The following is a 15,625-nucleotide window of genomic DNA, read 5'->3' as shown; positions in this document are numbered from 1 at the left end:
TAGCTCACAGTTTGAATGCAGTGGCACACTGCCCTGTGTGCTCAAAACGACTTGAATTCTTCCTTCTTTCCTTCCTTCTTCCTTTTTCTTTCTATCCATCCATCCTTGCATTTACCCACCTCTACTGCAATATCCAGAATTGGGAAGAATATGGGAAACTGGATGCCAAGACTCTATTAGTTCAGAAGGAACATTTCTACATGGTTGAGGGGGAAATCAGAAGACTATTTCATGATAGGTGAAAATCAAGTGAACTCTGAATTTCACTGTCCGTTACTAAAAGTTTCCTTCGGAACACAGCCATGTCCACTTGAACCCACACGGCCTATGCTTGCACGTGCTCTCCAGCGGCACAGGAAAGAGCTGCAGCAGAGCCCATCTTCATCCAGAAAGCCTGAAACACTGCTGTCTCAGCCTGTATTAAAGATTTGCTGACCCCAGCTCTAACATCCCACATTATGGCACGCATAAGTCATTTGGGAATAATCCCTGGCTGCTTTGGGACAGATCATATTACTGGCACACTTTCCCCCTCTTTAAATCCAACCACCTCACATGGTTAAATCAGACTTTTCAAATTGCCCTAACCTTCCCGTGCCAACCCAGTTCCTCTTGGTTCTGCAGATTTCTTTCCCAGATGTGACCGTCTATGCATGTGTTTGCAGTCACAATTCATGAGTTGTGTTATTTAGCTGTTGCACATTCATTTCAGATTTTGTAAATTTACTGTTCCTAAAGAAGAAACTAATGAATCACAATTCTCCATAAGAGGCACAGTCCCTGGGTGTCTCTGCACACTGATGACTATGAAGGTTTACCCCCTAGAGAGCAAACACACGCTGTGGGCAGAATGAAGTCTGTATAGGTTTTCTTCGTCCTACAAAGTATTACTGATTTTTGTTGTTGGTTTTAGCTGGGATTAACTTCCAACACTTATAAACTGGAAGATACTATACAGACTCAAAGTTTACTTGGAAAAAAAAATTAAGAACTCTCCTGCACAGAAACCATGACCTCATGTCAACAGCTGTCTGGTCGTGAGCTTTTGCTATTTCCCCCGTTTCCTCTCAGCTCTCTTCTCTCACTTACATTTTTTCTCTGACCACTGCTGACCTTTGAAATTACAACTTCTGTTACACTTGTAAGTACATATGGCCTTCTCTGATAGCTCAGTTGGTAAAGAATCTGCCTGCAATGCGGGAGACCTGGGTTCTATCCCTGGATTGGGAAGATCCCCTGGAGAAGGGAACGGTTACCCACACCAGTGTTCTGGCCTGGAGAATTCCATGGATGTATATCCTTGGGGTCACAAAGAGTCGGATACAACTGATCAACTTTCGCTTTCAGAGGTAGATAACCCATGGAATTTGTCTATAGATGTCCATACATAAGCCAAGTGGATTTTAATGTGTATATATATATATATATATATATATATATATATACAGACTGTGATGGACTGAATATTGTGTCCCCAACCCCAAACTGATATGTTCAAACCTTAGCCCCCAACTGATGTTATTAGACAGTCAGGCATATGGCCAGGTCATGAGGGCAGAGCCCCCATGAACGGTATTAGCGCTCTTACAAGAGGGAACCCAGAGACCCCTCACCCCTTCTGCCATTTGCGACACAGTAAAAAGACAGCCAGGTACAAACCAGGAAGTGCCCCCCAGAACGCGCCAGCACCCTGATCTCAGAATTCTCAGTCTCCCAGTGAAAACGAAATATACTTGCTTTTTATAACTCACTCAGTGGACAGCATTCTGCTGCAGGAATGCTGATTACACACACACGTGACAAGGGAGTTACACACACGTTACATAGTGAGTAAGCAGATGACGAGCTGGCGGATGCTTCTTCTGCTCCCAAGTGACTTTCTGGAGCTTTCCAAGGATGCATGTCATCCGAGTAACACATTGCTGAGTACAGGAGGAAAGCACCTGCCCCCCAAAATACTGACCATATTTTCAGCACAGTGACTGCAAGAGCACTCTGCCGCAGCGCACACGGGGCTCACAAGAGAGGGCTGCCAGACGTACCATGGAGCTCTTCACGCTCTGCAGCAGGTGCTGGTGCTGCTCCGCTATGGCCAGGGCAGCCGCGTGGAGCTTCTGGTAGATGGCCTCCCCATCTCGCGTTTGAAAGACAAACAGCCCTTCACCAGTCTCACACATCCTGTGAAAACAAAGACAGAGGGCTTCTGAAAGCCAGCTTCTCCGAGCTCAACGCACCCAGAGCCTGGAACAACCCGACGTCAGCTCCATTCGCTCTGCGTGAGATCAGGATTCCTGTTCACGTGTGCTGAACAGAGTTAACTGGAATCACAGTGTTTGACGAACTGTCATTAATACAGACACGCGGGCAGGGAGCCTGTCTCTTCGGGCCAACGGGGCGCTGCCCCCTGTTTTTTGTCCTGAAGGTTTTGTTGGAGGTTAATGAACAAGTCGTTTCTGGGCTTTCAGTACAATCCCTCCACTTCTCAAAACTGTCAAAGAGGACACCAGGGCAAGGCCTTCTCAGCACAGCTCACCACTCAGAGACTCACCAGAAATGGGGCCTTTCAGCTCAGAGGTGAGAAAGGGCTCTACGGCTCTCAGACACTGACCTGATCCTGCTTACAGACAACGGCCTGAAGAGCGATTTTATTTCCAAAACCATCGATCCAATTTTACTCCAGGTTTTCACTCCATGTGATAAACCAAACGTAGCCAGGAGTATTTTAAACAGACATAACTTGAACTGATGTGTGGAATGTAAGAGAACCAGGGAACTCAAGGAAAGACATGTGGGTTTCATCATTAATGTTAGGAACTAAGAGGGGAACCATCTCTACCCCAGGCTGTTAAAAAACAGAAATGAACTGCACTGATAAGGAAGACTGGTACATACAGTTAGACCAGAGACCAGTGTGTTTTAACTACTAATATGTGTGAGTGTGTGTCTGTGTTTTCCAAGCGTGCTTAGTCGCTCAGCTGTGTCTGACTCGTTGCAACCCTTTGGACTGCAGCCTGCCAGGCTCCTCTGTCCATAGGATTCCCAGGCAAGAATACTGGGGTGAGTTGCCATCTTCCTTCGTCAGGGGATCTTCCCGACCCAGGGATGGAACCCATGTCTCCTGTGTCTCCTGCACTGCAAGAGCACGTATATATATATATTTGTATACACACACCAGACACAGACACACACACACAAAATACATATATATACAGTGATATGGGCATAGATAATTACTGAATGTATTTAATTATTCTAAATATTTTTGAAGACTTGGGTAATTTTCAAAAGGATTTTTTTTCGCAGTACAGTTCTGATTTTAATTACATATATCCACAGTAAACCAAGAGGTTGTTTTTGTTTGTTTTAAAGAACACTATTCAATTATTACATTATTTACAATTATTAATAATTAGTTATTCTAAGACACAATCCCTCTCCTTCCACCTCTGAAACTCTTACTGAAAACTGAATATTGGCCTGACTGCCTGAGTTTTGCTCACATCTAGAGATTCACATCAAAAGAACTTTTTAACCCAGCATGGAAACCAAACCAATTTTCAACCCAAACTACTGTTAATGATTTTATCTATTCCAGTCTATGCAATTAGTGCAGTAAAAATGGAAGATTTACCCTTATCTAATTATCTACAGTTGGCTCAATATCCCGGCCATATGGCAGTTTTCAGCATGTATAGCATAGAGTATGTTAATTGGCTTGAATTTTGCTAGTATGGACCATGTAAGAAGAAAGAGAAAAACTAGAAGGCTCTTTCAACAAACTAGCATAAAAACTAACTTATGAGGTTGATTGTGTGATTTTAATTGTCATTTTAATTCAAAGAATTAAAAACTAAAATTCAAAGCATTTTTGCTCAAGTCCTGTTTTGTTCCCGAAGACGTCCTAAAATACTTCCCTCCTCAGCTGCCCACTCTTTACTGGACCCACCGCAGAAATGTGACTCTGTTACTCGGCACTCAGTTCTGCAAGGTTTTTGTTTTTTTCACACTTCTTTTTTTCCACCAAATATGGAAATATAACTTGTTAGGAGGAGGGTGACCTCAGTCGACTATTTAAGAGAAAGAAGTGGCCTTCTGTTTCTTTGAGGGCAGAGGTCGTCATTTAGTTACTTACTTAGATGTCAACCTTGATTTCAGAAAGTGTGAAGGTTCCTGTTAACTGGGAAGCACTTACAGGATGATTGATTCATGTAATAGCAAACCTGCAACTGTATTTCTAAACCTTGATGATCTGGTGACTTTAAGGTTTTTGTAACTGCAGCCCACAGTAACGGAGTTTAGACTGTAACCAAATACTCCGGCTGACCTATTTAGTCTATCATCTAGGTGCCATCTAGCTATCTATTCATCTATCAGCTTATAAAATGCTGATGTTTTCTCTTCTGCTTTTAATACTAGTGGCGAAGTGCTTAATTTATATTATGATTATGACTCACTAATTGGCGAGAACTCTTTGAAAAAAATCACTCTTCCATCCAATGTCTGCTTTTGGTTAACGTCATGAATCCACCACAACCATCCTTTGGTGACATTTGATTCAATGATTACTGTGATCAGAAACGAAGGGAATCCAGAGAGCATCAAGTATTCCTGAAAGTCACGGGCTTTCCCTGCCTTCACCTGAGGATCTGAAAGACACACACACACACACACACACACACACATAAATCCTTACACACACACACTCACATATGCATACATACACACTTATACACACACACTGACCACTTACAGAAAGTAACAGAGGCGTTACAACCTCAGATTCCCTCGGGGTTTAGACAAAGAACGTGAATGACTGGAGACAGAGCCTCCCACAGCACAGAGCTTCACAGACAGGCACTACATGGGAAACACGAGCCCAGCGCAGCCACAATGAAGAGAAACCAGAATCTGATCATTTAAGAGAAACCAGAAATCTTGAATTTTTATAGGAAATAATCTGAATTTTTAATGTTGCTACTTTTTCATTTTCTTTAAGCTGTGGAGGTCAAAATGCCACTTAAGGACCATACCTGGCCAGGAGGCCACCAGTTTGCATTAAGGGGATGAAAATGCACTAAAGACCTCTAAATAGGTCAGAAATTAGGCCTTTGGTTTGCACTGCATTCATCCATACATTCAAAGGCGTATGCCCTTCAGTGGGACAGCATGGCTCAGAAAGTGTGGATAATGAACAAAAATTGACCTCAGAGGCTCTTCCATAGGTCTCTGCAAAACTCCACCCATGAGCTCTTTTATTTCATTCACATACTTCCCCCAAACCAACAGAGTTGTTCGGCGCTGTTTCATAAGCAGCTTTACGATGCATTAAAAATGTTGCTGGGGGCCTTCAGTAAAATAATGGGCCAACTCCCCAAGGCAAGTCAGAAGACAATGGGGGGTGGGGGGAGGAAAGGAAAGGAAGTCAAAAGAAAAGCACAGCAAAGGCGTGATGGTCTTACACAACCTCGTACGGCAGCGCGTGCCTCACCCAAGATGGGCAAGGATGCTCTGGGTCACCGGCCGCAGAGCTGTAAATGCCCAGGTGTGGACTGCTAACGGTCCCGACTCCTCTCTCTCTACCCGCTGGCTGTGACGCCGGCAATTTAGCTACTGTCCCAGATGCCCAGCACTCTTTCCTGATGGCCATACACTAACAGAAGCCAGCTAACAGGCACCCAGAGAAAGAAAAATAAGGAGTTTAAGTGGGACCTTCTTCTGTCCTTCGAGAGGATAAAGATTTGGATACAAGAGCACCATATCCACACAGATGCACTTAGAGCTTTGACGTCCTCAGTAGCTGCGCTGCCTAAAAGCCATGTGTGCCACTCCAAACCGTGGATTATGCAACTGGTTAAGAACCCATCGAAAAACCAAGAGCTCAGAAAGTACTGGGAAATTCATTCCTTCATACCCACGATAAGTACGTATCAAGGCTGTGGGAAGAAGAGGCGTGGCAGAGGTAAAGACCTGGGCTCCAGCCTCCCCGGCTGGGGTTGCCCCTTACCAGCTTTGAGGCCTGGGACGTGTCCGTAAACCTCCCCAAGCCTGCACTGCCCATCTGAAAAGTAAACATAATGATGGCAACTGGCACCTAAATTCATTACAAGCATTAGATGCAACACACAGAATGCAGAGCACATCTTCAGAGCGTGAATGGGAGCTCCAGGTGGGCAGAGGCTGCTTTCTGACTTACTCACCGCTTTTCCACCAGGACCCAGCACAGGCCTTGGCCTATATTTGGTGCCCAATAAATGACTGCAAGGGCCTTCCCTGGCAGCTCAGCGGTAAAGGATCTGCCTGCCAAGCGGGAGACTCAGGCTTGATCCCTGCGTCGGGAAGATCCCCTGGAGAAGGGAATGGCAACCCACTCCAGTCTTCTTGCCTGGCAAATCGCACAGACAGTGGAGCCTGGTGGGTACAGTCCATGGGGTCGCCAGTGAGTCAGCCACGACTCAGCGACTGAGCAGAGGGCAAACTCACTGTAGAAGAGATGAGGAGACAGCAGCCAGGGCTGGGAGAGGAGCTGCTGGGAACCTGGCCCCGGCTTCCTCGACACATGGGGTCAGCGTGCGAGACACAAGGTACGCCATTCAGGCTTCTGAGCAGGGGACGGCTCTGTGGACATCAATACACAGCTTTCATGTGCTTGTCAGACCTCTGTATCTCCTACTGAATATTTTAAATCACCTCATTCTTTTTCTCTTAAACAAACATGTTGTGAATGGGATGATCAAATCCATATCATGAACCAGGAGGCTCTGCCACAGATTGAGAGCAGTCGTGAGCATAAATGCGGTGAAACGCTCTGATTCGGGCCTCAGTCCAAGACGCAAGCTGAGCGCCTGCTCGCCTTGCAGTCTGGGTCAGCCGTGTCTCAGTCTCCGCGACCCCACGGGCTGCAGCACGCCAGGCCTCCCTGTCCGCCTCTGTCTCCGGGAGTTTGCTCAAACCCATGTCCGCTGAGCTGGAGACGCTAACGATCCCATCCTCTGCCACCGCCTTCTCCTTTTGCCTTCCATCTTTCCCAGCATCAGTGCCTTGCCCAGTGACTTGGCTTTTCCCATCGGGGGCCAAAGTAGTACAGCATCAGTCCTTCCAGTGAATAGCCAGGGTTGATTTCCTTTAGGGTGGGCTGGCCTGTATTCCCCCTCAGCAACACGGGAAAAGTAGAAACTGTCAGAAGATGCACTGTCTTAAGACATGTGGCGTGAACTGTGTTACTTATCCCTTTACTAATAAGGGGAAGAGTTTAGGTGTTTGTTATTAAGGGAAAAAAAAACAAAAGACAGCAGGCAACCCACTGAAATGTTTCTCTATAATTTACTCAAAACTGTAACTGAGAAGAACATGACTCCATCCCTGGAAGAGTCACATTCAGTTAACGCGATGTCTCTACCGCCTAAAATCACCTCACACTGCGGGGAGATGCACGTGCAGCTTGCAGGGCCCTGCTCTGGGGGCTGCAGGAGGCAGGACCTCCCCGTCCCAGCTCCCTCGCATGCTGGGACCTTGGGCGAGTTCTCTGGCCTCTTGAAGCCAGCCTCATGATTCTAACGTGAGTAATAAACTCACCCAAACTTCAGAGGGCGGGGGGAAGTCTCGTTTTATATTTAGCAAAGGACCTGAATCAAGTAAACATTCAATTAGGATTGGGTGTTGTTACTTGAGCTCTTTAAAACGTCCAAGCCAATGAGGATGAGGTTCTCGGGGAAAACGTCACGAGCCAGACACAACCACAGCCCAGAGGGAAACGCGGGTGACCGCACCCCGGTACAACAGTGAGCACGTGGGAGTCAGGTGCCTGGGAAAGGAGGGCGTGCGGCAGGGGGTGGTCGCCCACGGCTCACGGCGCCCGGCAGCACAGCAGTGCAAACCGCTTCCTTGGGAACAGAATCATGAACGCAGGGAGATGAAGTTTCCCTTTAAGGAGAGAATCCACTTTCACTGAATAAAAACTATTATGATGGGGGTTCCCTGGTGGCTCAGTGGTAAAGAATCTGCCTGCCAAGGCAACAGACGTGGGATCAAAAGTCTGATCCCTGATCCAACAAGATCCCACACGCCTCGGAGCAAACAGGCCCACGTGCCACAACTACGGAGCCTGTGCTCCAGAGCCCGGGACTCGCAGCTGCTAAACCCTCGTGTCGCTGAAGCCCCCGTGCTCCAGAGCCCGTGCTCCGCACAAGAGAAGCCCCCGCGAGGAGCAGCCTGGCCACCACTAGAGAGGAACCCCTGCTCGCCCAGCTAGAGGAGGTCCGAGCAGCAGGCAAGACCCAGCACGGCCAGAAATAAATAAATTTAAAAAAAAAAGATGATCCTTAGAAGAAACCCCAAAACGATGACGGGAAGTATCGTGTGTTTTGTTTCTCCAGCTCCAGGAAGCTCCGGGTGCCCGTCCTGAAGGGTCAGCCACAGCTTAACAACCAAGCGATCAGGATGAAGACAAAGGCCCCAATCCCCAGTGTGCATCGTCCTGCGGTTCGCCTTCAGTGCGACCAGAGTTCCTGTGACCAGACCCCTTACACACACACAGAGACGATCAGCATCGCTTTTCAGATACACGTCCTAACCCTCCCGGGTGTGGGCTTGAAGGTTTGCGGGGGAGAAAATAAACTGTCCAAAGCTACACAACACGGCTAGAATAAGAGAGGGTGGTAGCTGATTACTCGCTTCTGTTCTTGAACATTTAACACGTAGTCACAGTCAAAGAAAGATGATGAGTTTTCTCCCTTGTTTGCTTTCTCATGCTAAGCCAAGACCTCGATCTAAGTCTTTCTCTCAAGGACGCATTTTTCCTCATCCTTCCGGATATAGCAGTTTATAAGGGCCTGGTTGGAAATGAAATGCTAGTCTCAGTTTTTAAACTCAAAGATCACGTGGTGTTGTTCAGCCGCTCAGTCATGTCCGACTCTTTGTGACCCCATGGACTGCAGCACACGAGGCTTCCCCATCCTTCACTATCTCCCATAGTTTGCTCAAACTCATGTCCATTGAGTCAGTGAGGCCATCCAGCCATCTCATCCTCTGTCGTCCCCTTCTCCTCTCGCCTTCCATCTTTCCCAGCATCAGGGTCTTTTCCAATGAGTCAGCTCTTCGCATCAGGTGGCCAAAGGATTGGAGCCTCAGCTTCAGCATCAGTCCTTCTGATGAATATTTAGGGTTGATTTCTTTAGGATGGACTGGTCTGAGCTTGCAGTCCAAGGGACTCTCAAGCACTCTCAAGAGTCTTCTCCAGGCATTAGCTTTACTAATACCTGATGAGACGAAAAGCGAGTATAGGGAAACTGCTGAACATGGTGTGACGATAACGTGTCCAAAACTGTCAGCCTCCTCCACACACCCCACTTTGGACAGCTTTGCAGTTTAGCTGCTTTTGGGGGTCATGAACTCCTCCATTTTTCCCCTAATGCACATCCAACCAGTGAGTAAGTTTCTTGGACTTTAGCTTCAAAACGCCTAAGCCCACTTTCACTCACTGCTAGCAGAGTCGTCACAGCCAGACTGCCCCCTCCCCTGAGCATCGCCGTGATGCTCCTCTAACTGGCTTTAGTCAGACAGAGTCTAGCCTAAAAGAAACGAAACCAGACCACATCCCCTCCTTGCTTAACACTCCCTGTGTAGCCGAGAACTTATCATTGCTTAGGCGCTAAGTCAGGTCTGACTCTTTGGGACCCCGAGGGCTGCAGCATGCCAGTCCTCCCTGTCCTTCACCATCTCCTGGAGTTTGCTCAAGTTCATGTCCACTGGTCCACTGAGTCGGTGATGCCATCCAACCGTCTCATCCTGCCCTGCTTTCCCAAGTCAAGAACTTAATCTTGTCCAAAAAGAGTTCTGGTCTTTACCATGGGCTCCTGGGAGGTCAGGGGTTTTCCCTGCCTGGGGTTCTTGACCAAGCAAAGAGTAACAATGCGGTTTAGAATGAGCTTTGGGTCACATGGCATCTGAGCTCCTGGAGCTGGCGATCTCCACCTGTGAAATTGACTCAGTCCACCGTGCGGGCGATGGAGGCCCAGTAAACGCTCGGACACTGCAGGCTGGGGAGCATCCCTGGCTGGCAGCGCTCCGTGTGAACGTCGCACGCTGAGAACCGGAAACATCACCCGCTTTCCTCTGCTCCCCACCGCCTGCCCGTCCTCTCCTGGCTGATGGTAGTTACTGTACCCATCTCTGTAATGAACTATGAGTTTCATAGCTTTCAGTGAATTCTGAGTCATTCTAGCAAATGGTTCCACCTTTGTGGTATGGGAACCCCTGAACTTGAAATCGGCGTCAGAAGAGAGAGAGGTCTCGGGGACCATTTCTTCGGACTGTGCAGTCCCAGTGGCTCCCACGTGACTAGGACCAACAGCCAGACTCTTGTCCGTGGCCCCCGAGCCCCACACGGCCTGGGCCTGCCACGTCTCTGCCTCCGTCACACGGCGCTTCCCTTCCACGTGTCCTGCCCCGGCCGCCTGGCTCTGCTCTACACGCTCCCGACACGCACGTTCCCCCTCGGCACCTCCTGCTTGTGCCAGAATCCTCTCCCGTCAGATTCCACGTGGCTCGCTCCCTCACCCCTTTCAGGCCTTTACTCATACGTCACTGACCGAGCAAAGCCAGTCCTCTCACCCTTTCTAAACCTGTGCCCTCCTCTGGCACTTTCCATCACCTTATTTTTTCATATGGGACTTCCATGTCCTAACATCTATTTCACTTTTTCTTAATGTTTGCTGCTGCCTGTATCTCCTCTCCTCTAGAGAGTACGTTTCATAAACTGAACGTCAGGTCTATTTATTGCTACATCCATGCTGTTTGGAACCACACTAGCTCTTAGGGTGCACTCAGGGAATGTGTGATGGAAGAAGGAACGGCTCATTTTCACTAGCCCTTTACTAGAATTCTGAGGCACTGTCACATACAGAGTGCTCACATATACTAGTGAGCCATCACCTATGACAAAATGGTCTCACCACACCAATGGCCAACGGGTGAAAAATGCCTGTAAAAAAACCATCAGGGAAACGAAACCCACAATGAAATACAATCTCATACCTGTGAGAATGGCTGCTGGAAGAAAGGCAAGAGATGACAAGTGATGATAAGGATGTAGAGAAAAGGAAATCCGTGTGCACTGCTGGGGGGAATTTAAATTGGGACAGCCACTGTGAAACATGGTATGGTGCTTCTTCAAAAAAAGAGAGTTGCCAAAAGATCCAGCAATTCTACTTCTGGCATATTTCCAGAGGAAATAAAGTCGCTATCTCGGAGAAATGTCAGCACGCCCATGCTCACTCCAGCGTTGTTTACAATGGCTGAGACGCGGAAATCACCAGAGTCCACCGATGTGTGAGTGGACAAGAAACAACACACGGGAATACCACAGAGTCGCAGAAAAGAGAAGGAAGTCCTGCCGGTCGCAACAGCATGGAGGGACCGTGAGGGCATTATGCCAAGTGAAACAAGTCAGAGCGAGAGAGACAAATACTGTGTGATCTCACTGATATGTGGAATCTTAAAAAGCCAAACCCACAGACACCGTGAATAGAAAGGCAGTTACCAGGGGCTGGGGCAGAGGAAAACAGGGGATGTCGGTCTAAGGCTATAGACTTCCAGCTGGAAGGTAAATTCTGGAGATCTAATGTACAGCGTGGGGACCATCACTGGAAATACTGTATTGCATACCTGGAAGACAGCAGATCTTAAGTGTTCTCACCACAGAAAGGGGAATTATGTGAGGCTGAAATGGAGCAGGACCCTACGGTCCCTGCCCCCAACCTCCAGCCATGCCCTCTGCTGCCTTCGGTCTGTGGGAAACCTTAGTCAGAGAATACATTTCATCAGAGAAGTGAGAAACGCCGAAACAAAGGAAAACAGTGAAAGGAAGGTAACTGGTGACAGCGCAGTCATTAAGCATCGCCAAGGACCTCGAGCTCTTCCTGCAGGGCCGTGGATGATATCCTGAGCCACATCCTGTGAGCCGTTATTACAGATTCCAAAACCCCAGGGGGAATCTTCTTGATGACCGGATTGCGCCCAGGACAGGAGGGACCACAGCAGAGAACTGGCCACAAATAAACGGGAGCAAATGGACCCTGGAACGGGAGATGAACTGGTAAACAGCCAAGACGCTGCTGGTCAGACCACCGATGGCCAACGAGAAGGCGCCTGCGCTGCGCGGCACGCCCCCTCCAGCTCTGTCAAAGCTCTCACCCTGCTTGTCAGCAGGGGCTGGACAGGCGTCCACCACCCTCACCGCCCCCACAGCTGCCGGCATCTGAAATACAGCAGCCTTTCCTTTCCAGCAGCCTGGCCTGTTTGTTGGCTTTTGAACGGCAAGCAGCCAGACCCCGAACGCACACTCTTCGGTAGCTAGGTGATGACATGTTATCAAGCCTTATCATGGTGATTCTTCTGCAATACATAAAGAATAATGGTCTTTTTTTTTACCTTAAACTCATCAATTAGAGGAAGATGAAATTTTCTTCTTCAATGAAATGTTAAATAGTCTCTTAAAACAGACTGTTTTACCAATTAGTATTGTTTTCAGAGTGATACACAGAAGGCACAGATGACTTCTTTTCCAAGACTGTTCAGATGCCTTTACATCCAAAAAAAGCCTTTTTCACCAATTTGTGCACTCCATTTAAGGAAAAGAATGGGTCTATTCAATGTCAATTTTCACATATTCTTGGCATACTTTAAAGTTTCTCTTAAAACGATGTCAACAGCACAAGCGAGACGCTCCTCGGCTGGTAGAGAGAGGGGCCCAGGGGTGGCGGTCATCCATGGTGTCCGACCACACATCACTTGATCTCCTCCAATCCTTGCAGGCACTGAACCCAGGGCATCCATTTAAATCAGTCAGGAGGTGGGACGGGGCCTGACGCTAACACGTGGGAACTGGGCAGCCAGCTGTGAAATTCACAGGGAAACTGGTCACCTGGCACCATACTTCAGACAGTAAAGTTTAAAGAACAGTTCCATGGGGATGTGACTGCAGTTACAACTTCATGTCAATTGGATCTCCCCGTAAAAAATCTGAGACCCTGCCAGTCTGATCTGCTTCACTGATGTTTCAGGGCTTCCAAGGAGAAAGAAACAAATAGAAGACTAGAAAATACTCAGAAATAAAATAAGCAGTGTGTCCCTCCCCCTGCCTCCCACCCTCCCCATAAGCTAATTGTTCTTCATCTCTGGGGGCAATGAGGAGCAATTAATTGTGCGACTGCACTTTATTATAGACTACAGATTATGTATCAACTCTGGATTTCTTAAAAAAAAAAAAAGAAAAAACCACAGAGGAATGGTTAGATTTGCCTACATTGGGAAAGAGAGGGATAAACGGAATCTAACAGACTCTTAACAACCGTTGGTCATGATACTGCCGCGCAGGAGAGATGGACGATCCTGACTGTAAGTGCTGCACTCAGAACCAAAAGGACGAACAGGAGGTTCCGGAATTAAACTAAGATAATTTATGCACGAGTGCTGGCTATGCAGTGTGCCTTCTCTCCCTTCGCTCTGTAGAGTTCATCAAGAACTAGGCTGTGAAAGTGTTAGTCGCTCAGTCACGTCCGATTCTTTGCAGCCCCACAGACTGCAGCCGCCAGGCTCCCCTGTCCATGGGATTTTCCAGGCAAGAACACCGCTGCGCCCATTCCCTTCTCCAGGGGGTCTTCGGGACCCACAGACTAACCCAGGCCTTCTGCGCTGCAGGCAGGTCCTCTGCTCTCTGAGCCACCGGGAAGTCCAAGAACTGGGCTAGAGGGCGCATACGTAACTCGAGACTGAGTCACGCTGATGTACAGCAGAAACCAGCTCAGCAAGGTGAAGTAATTACCCTCTGATTCAAAATGAATTTGACATAATTATTTAAGAGAAAGAGCTAGGCTAACCTGGTAGAGCTGTGACACGTAGCCTCCCTGGGAACCTTAGGGTTGGGGAGTAGGAAGGCCTGCGTGTTTCTGAATCCACCTTTCACTCACTGCTCTGGTGTGCCTTTGGGTCGGTTGCACAGATGCCCAAGCTTCCCCGTAGGATGCGAATAATAATATCCCCTGGTTTATATGACCAGCAAATGACTTATATGAGATAGTGTGTATAATATGCTTAATATAACGACTTTCTTACAGTAGTTAAGAGAACGTCTTAGTCGCTCAGTTGTGTCTGACTCTTTGTGACCCCATGGACTGTAGCCCGCCAGGCTCCTCTGTCTATGGAATTCTCCCGGCAAGAATACTGGCGTGGGTTGCCATTTCCTTCTCCAGGGGATCTTCCCAAGCCAGGGATAGAACCCAGGTCTCCCACATTGCAGGCAGATTGTTTACCATTTGAGCCACAGGGAAGCCCCTTCCTTACAGTAAGGGCTAAATAAATACCACTAATCGTTTCAGTGGCTGACATGCCTGCTAGAACATGGACCTGACAGTTCTTTGTTGCCGGGGGTTGTTCTCTACGGGTTATGCTGTGACAACTAAAAATGCCTCCAGACGCTGCCAAGGGATAGAGTGTCCTTTGAGAGCAAAATCAGCCCCTGGTTGAGAACCCCTGTCCTGTATCTCAGCACCATTATGAGTGATGTTGCTAATTACAGTCAAATAGCTGCCTTTCTTTCATTGCTTTGAGCAATAATTAAATACTCTGTTGGACAGATTTTGTTACTTTTTTTTTTTTAAACTTCACGGGTCTCCTTCCGGCTTTGTGAGAACCGCACCATTCTATCCGTACCCTGCGTGCTTCCACAAAGTCCTCAAAGCAGTTCCGGACACGGAGTCAACACCTGACAAGAATCCACTTCTCTTCTGTTGGCTGATGGGGTGAGAAGATCTCAAGGCTCCTGGAGGACCCACGTGGACTCAGGGTGACGCCATCTAGAAGGAGCAGGACTATGAGATACAGCCTAGGGTCCTCATCTGGCCTCTGGGTCAGCCCAAGCCTGAAGCCAGCCGCACCACCTGCACTGGCTCTGAGGGCCAACGGCTCTCCCTTCTCTTTGCATCCCTTAGGGTTGACACAACTGCCTAGTACCTGCCAGGCGTTACGCAGGCGTTTGTCTATGCACCTTTGTTAATCTTCACAGTCATCTCGTGAGAGACAATATTACACTCATTTCACAGGTGGCTGATGGCAGCGCAGAGTTAGCTCATTCACTCAAGGTCCCACAACCAGTATGAGATTAACTCTCATTTCATTTCCTCCGACTCCCAGCCTAGCTCATTACCCACACCCCATTGTCAATCTTGGTGCCTCAAAATGCGCCACCCAACAGGAATAACACTTAGTTTCAACTCGAACACAGCCTCTGTCCAGACGGAGCAGAATTCTGCCTGAGGTCTTTGGGAAGATTGCCTGTGTCCTAGAGGGGAATGCTGTGATGTCTTTTCAGACGCAGGCTGGATATGTGAAACCCACCTGCCTGGGGAGACTTAACTCCTGTTCACCTATCAATGTAAGACAAGGAGGAAATGATCTTAGTTAATATGAAACTGCCTTGTTTTGAACACATCCAAAAATAGCCAAGGGAAAAAATTATCTTCACTAATAAAGCAAGACAGATATGAAATCTTCACACTCGGGGGAACATGAATGATTTTATTATCCTGAGCATCTTGACGGTAACTATAAAAATCCATCTAATTTGAGTTTC

The 15,625-nt window shown here is 47.9% G+C and overlaps 1 protein-coding gene across 1 annotated transcript in view; it reads right to left on the bottom strand.

Moving 5' to 3' along the window:
- DOK5 (docking protein 5) overlaps window positions 1-15,625 on the bottom strand; it is a 146,150-nt gene that overhangs the window by 36,623 nt on the left and 93,902 nt on the right. The window contains exon 6 of the mRNA XM_068987372.1: window positions 2,043-2,178. Within this exon, the coding sequence (XP_068843473.1) occupies window positions 2,043-2,178 (136 nt within the window). The remainder of the gene's footprint in view (window positions 1-2,042; window positions 2,179-15,625) is intronic.

This window comes from Capricornis sumatraensis, chromosome 15 (genome assembly GCF_032405125.1).
Source record: "Capricornis sumatraensis isolate serow.1 chromosome 15, serow.2, whole genome shotgun sequence".
NCBI lineage: Eukaryota > Metazoa > Chordata > Mammalia > Artiodactyla > Bovidae > Capricornis > Capricornis sumatraensis.
This window is presented reverse-complemented; position numbering and strand designations above follow the sequence as displayed.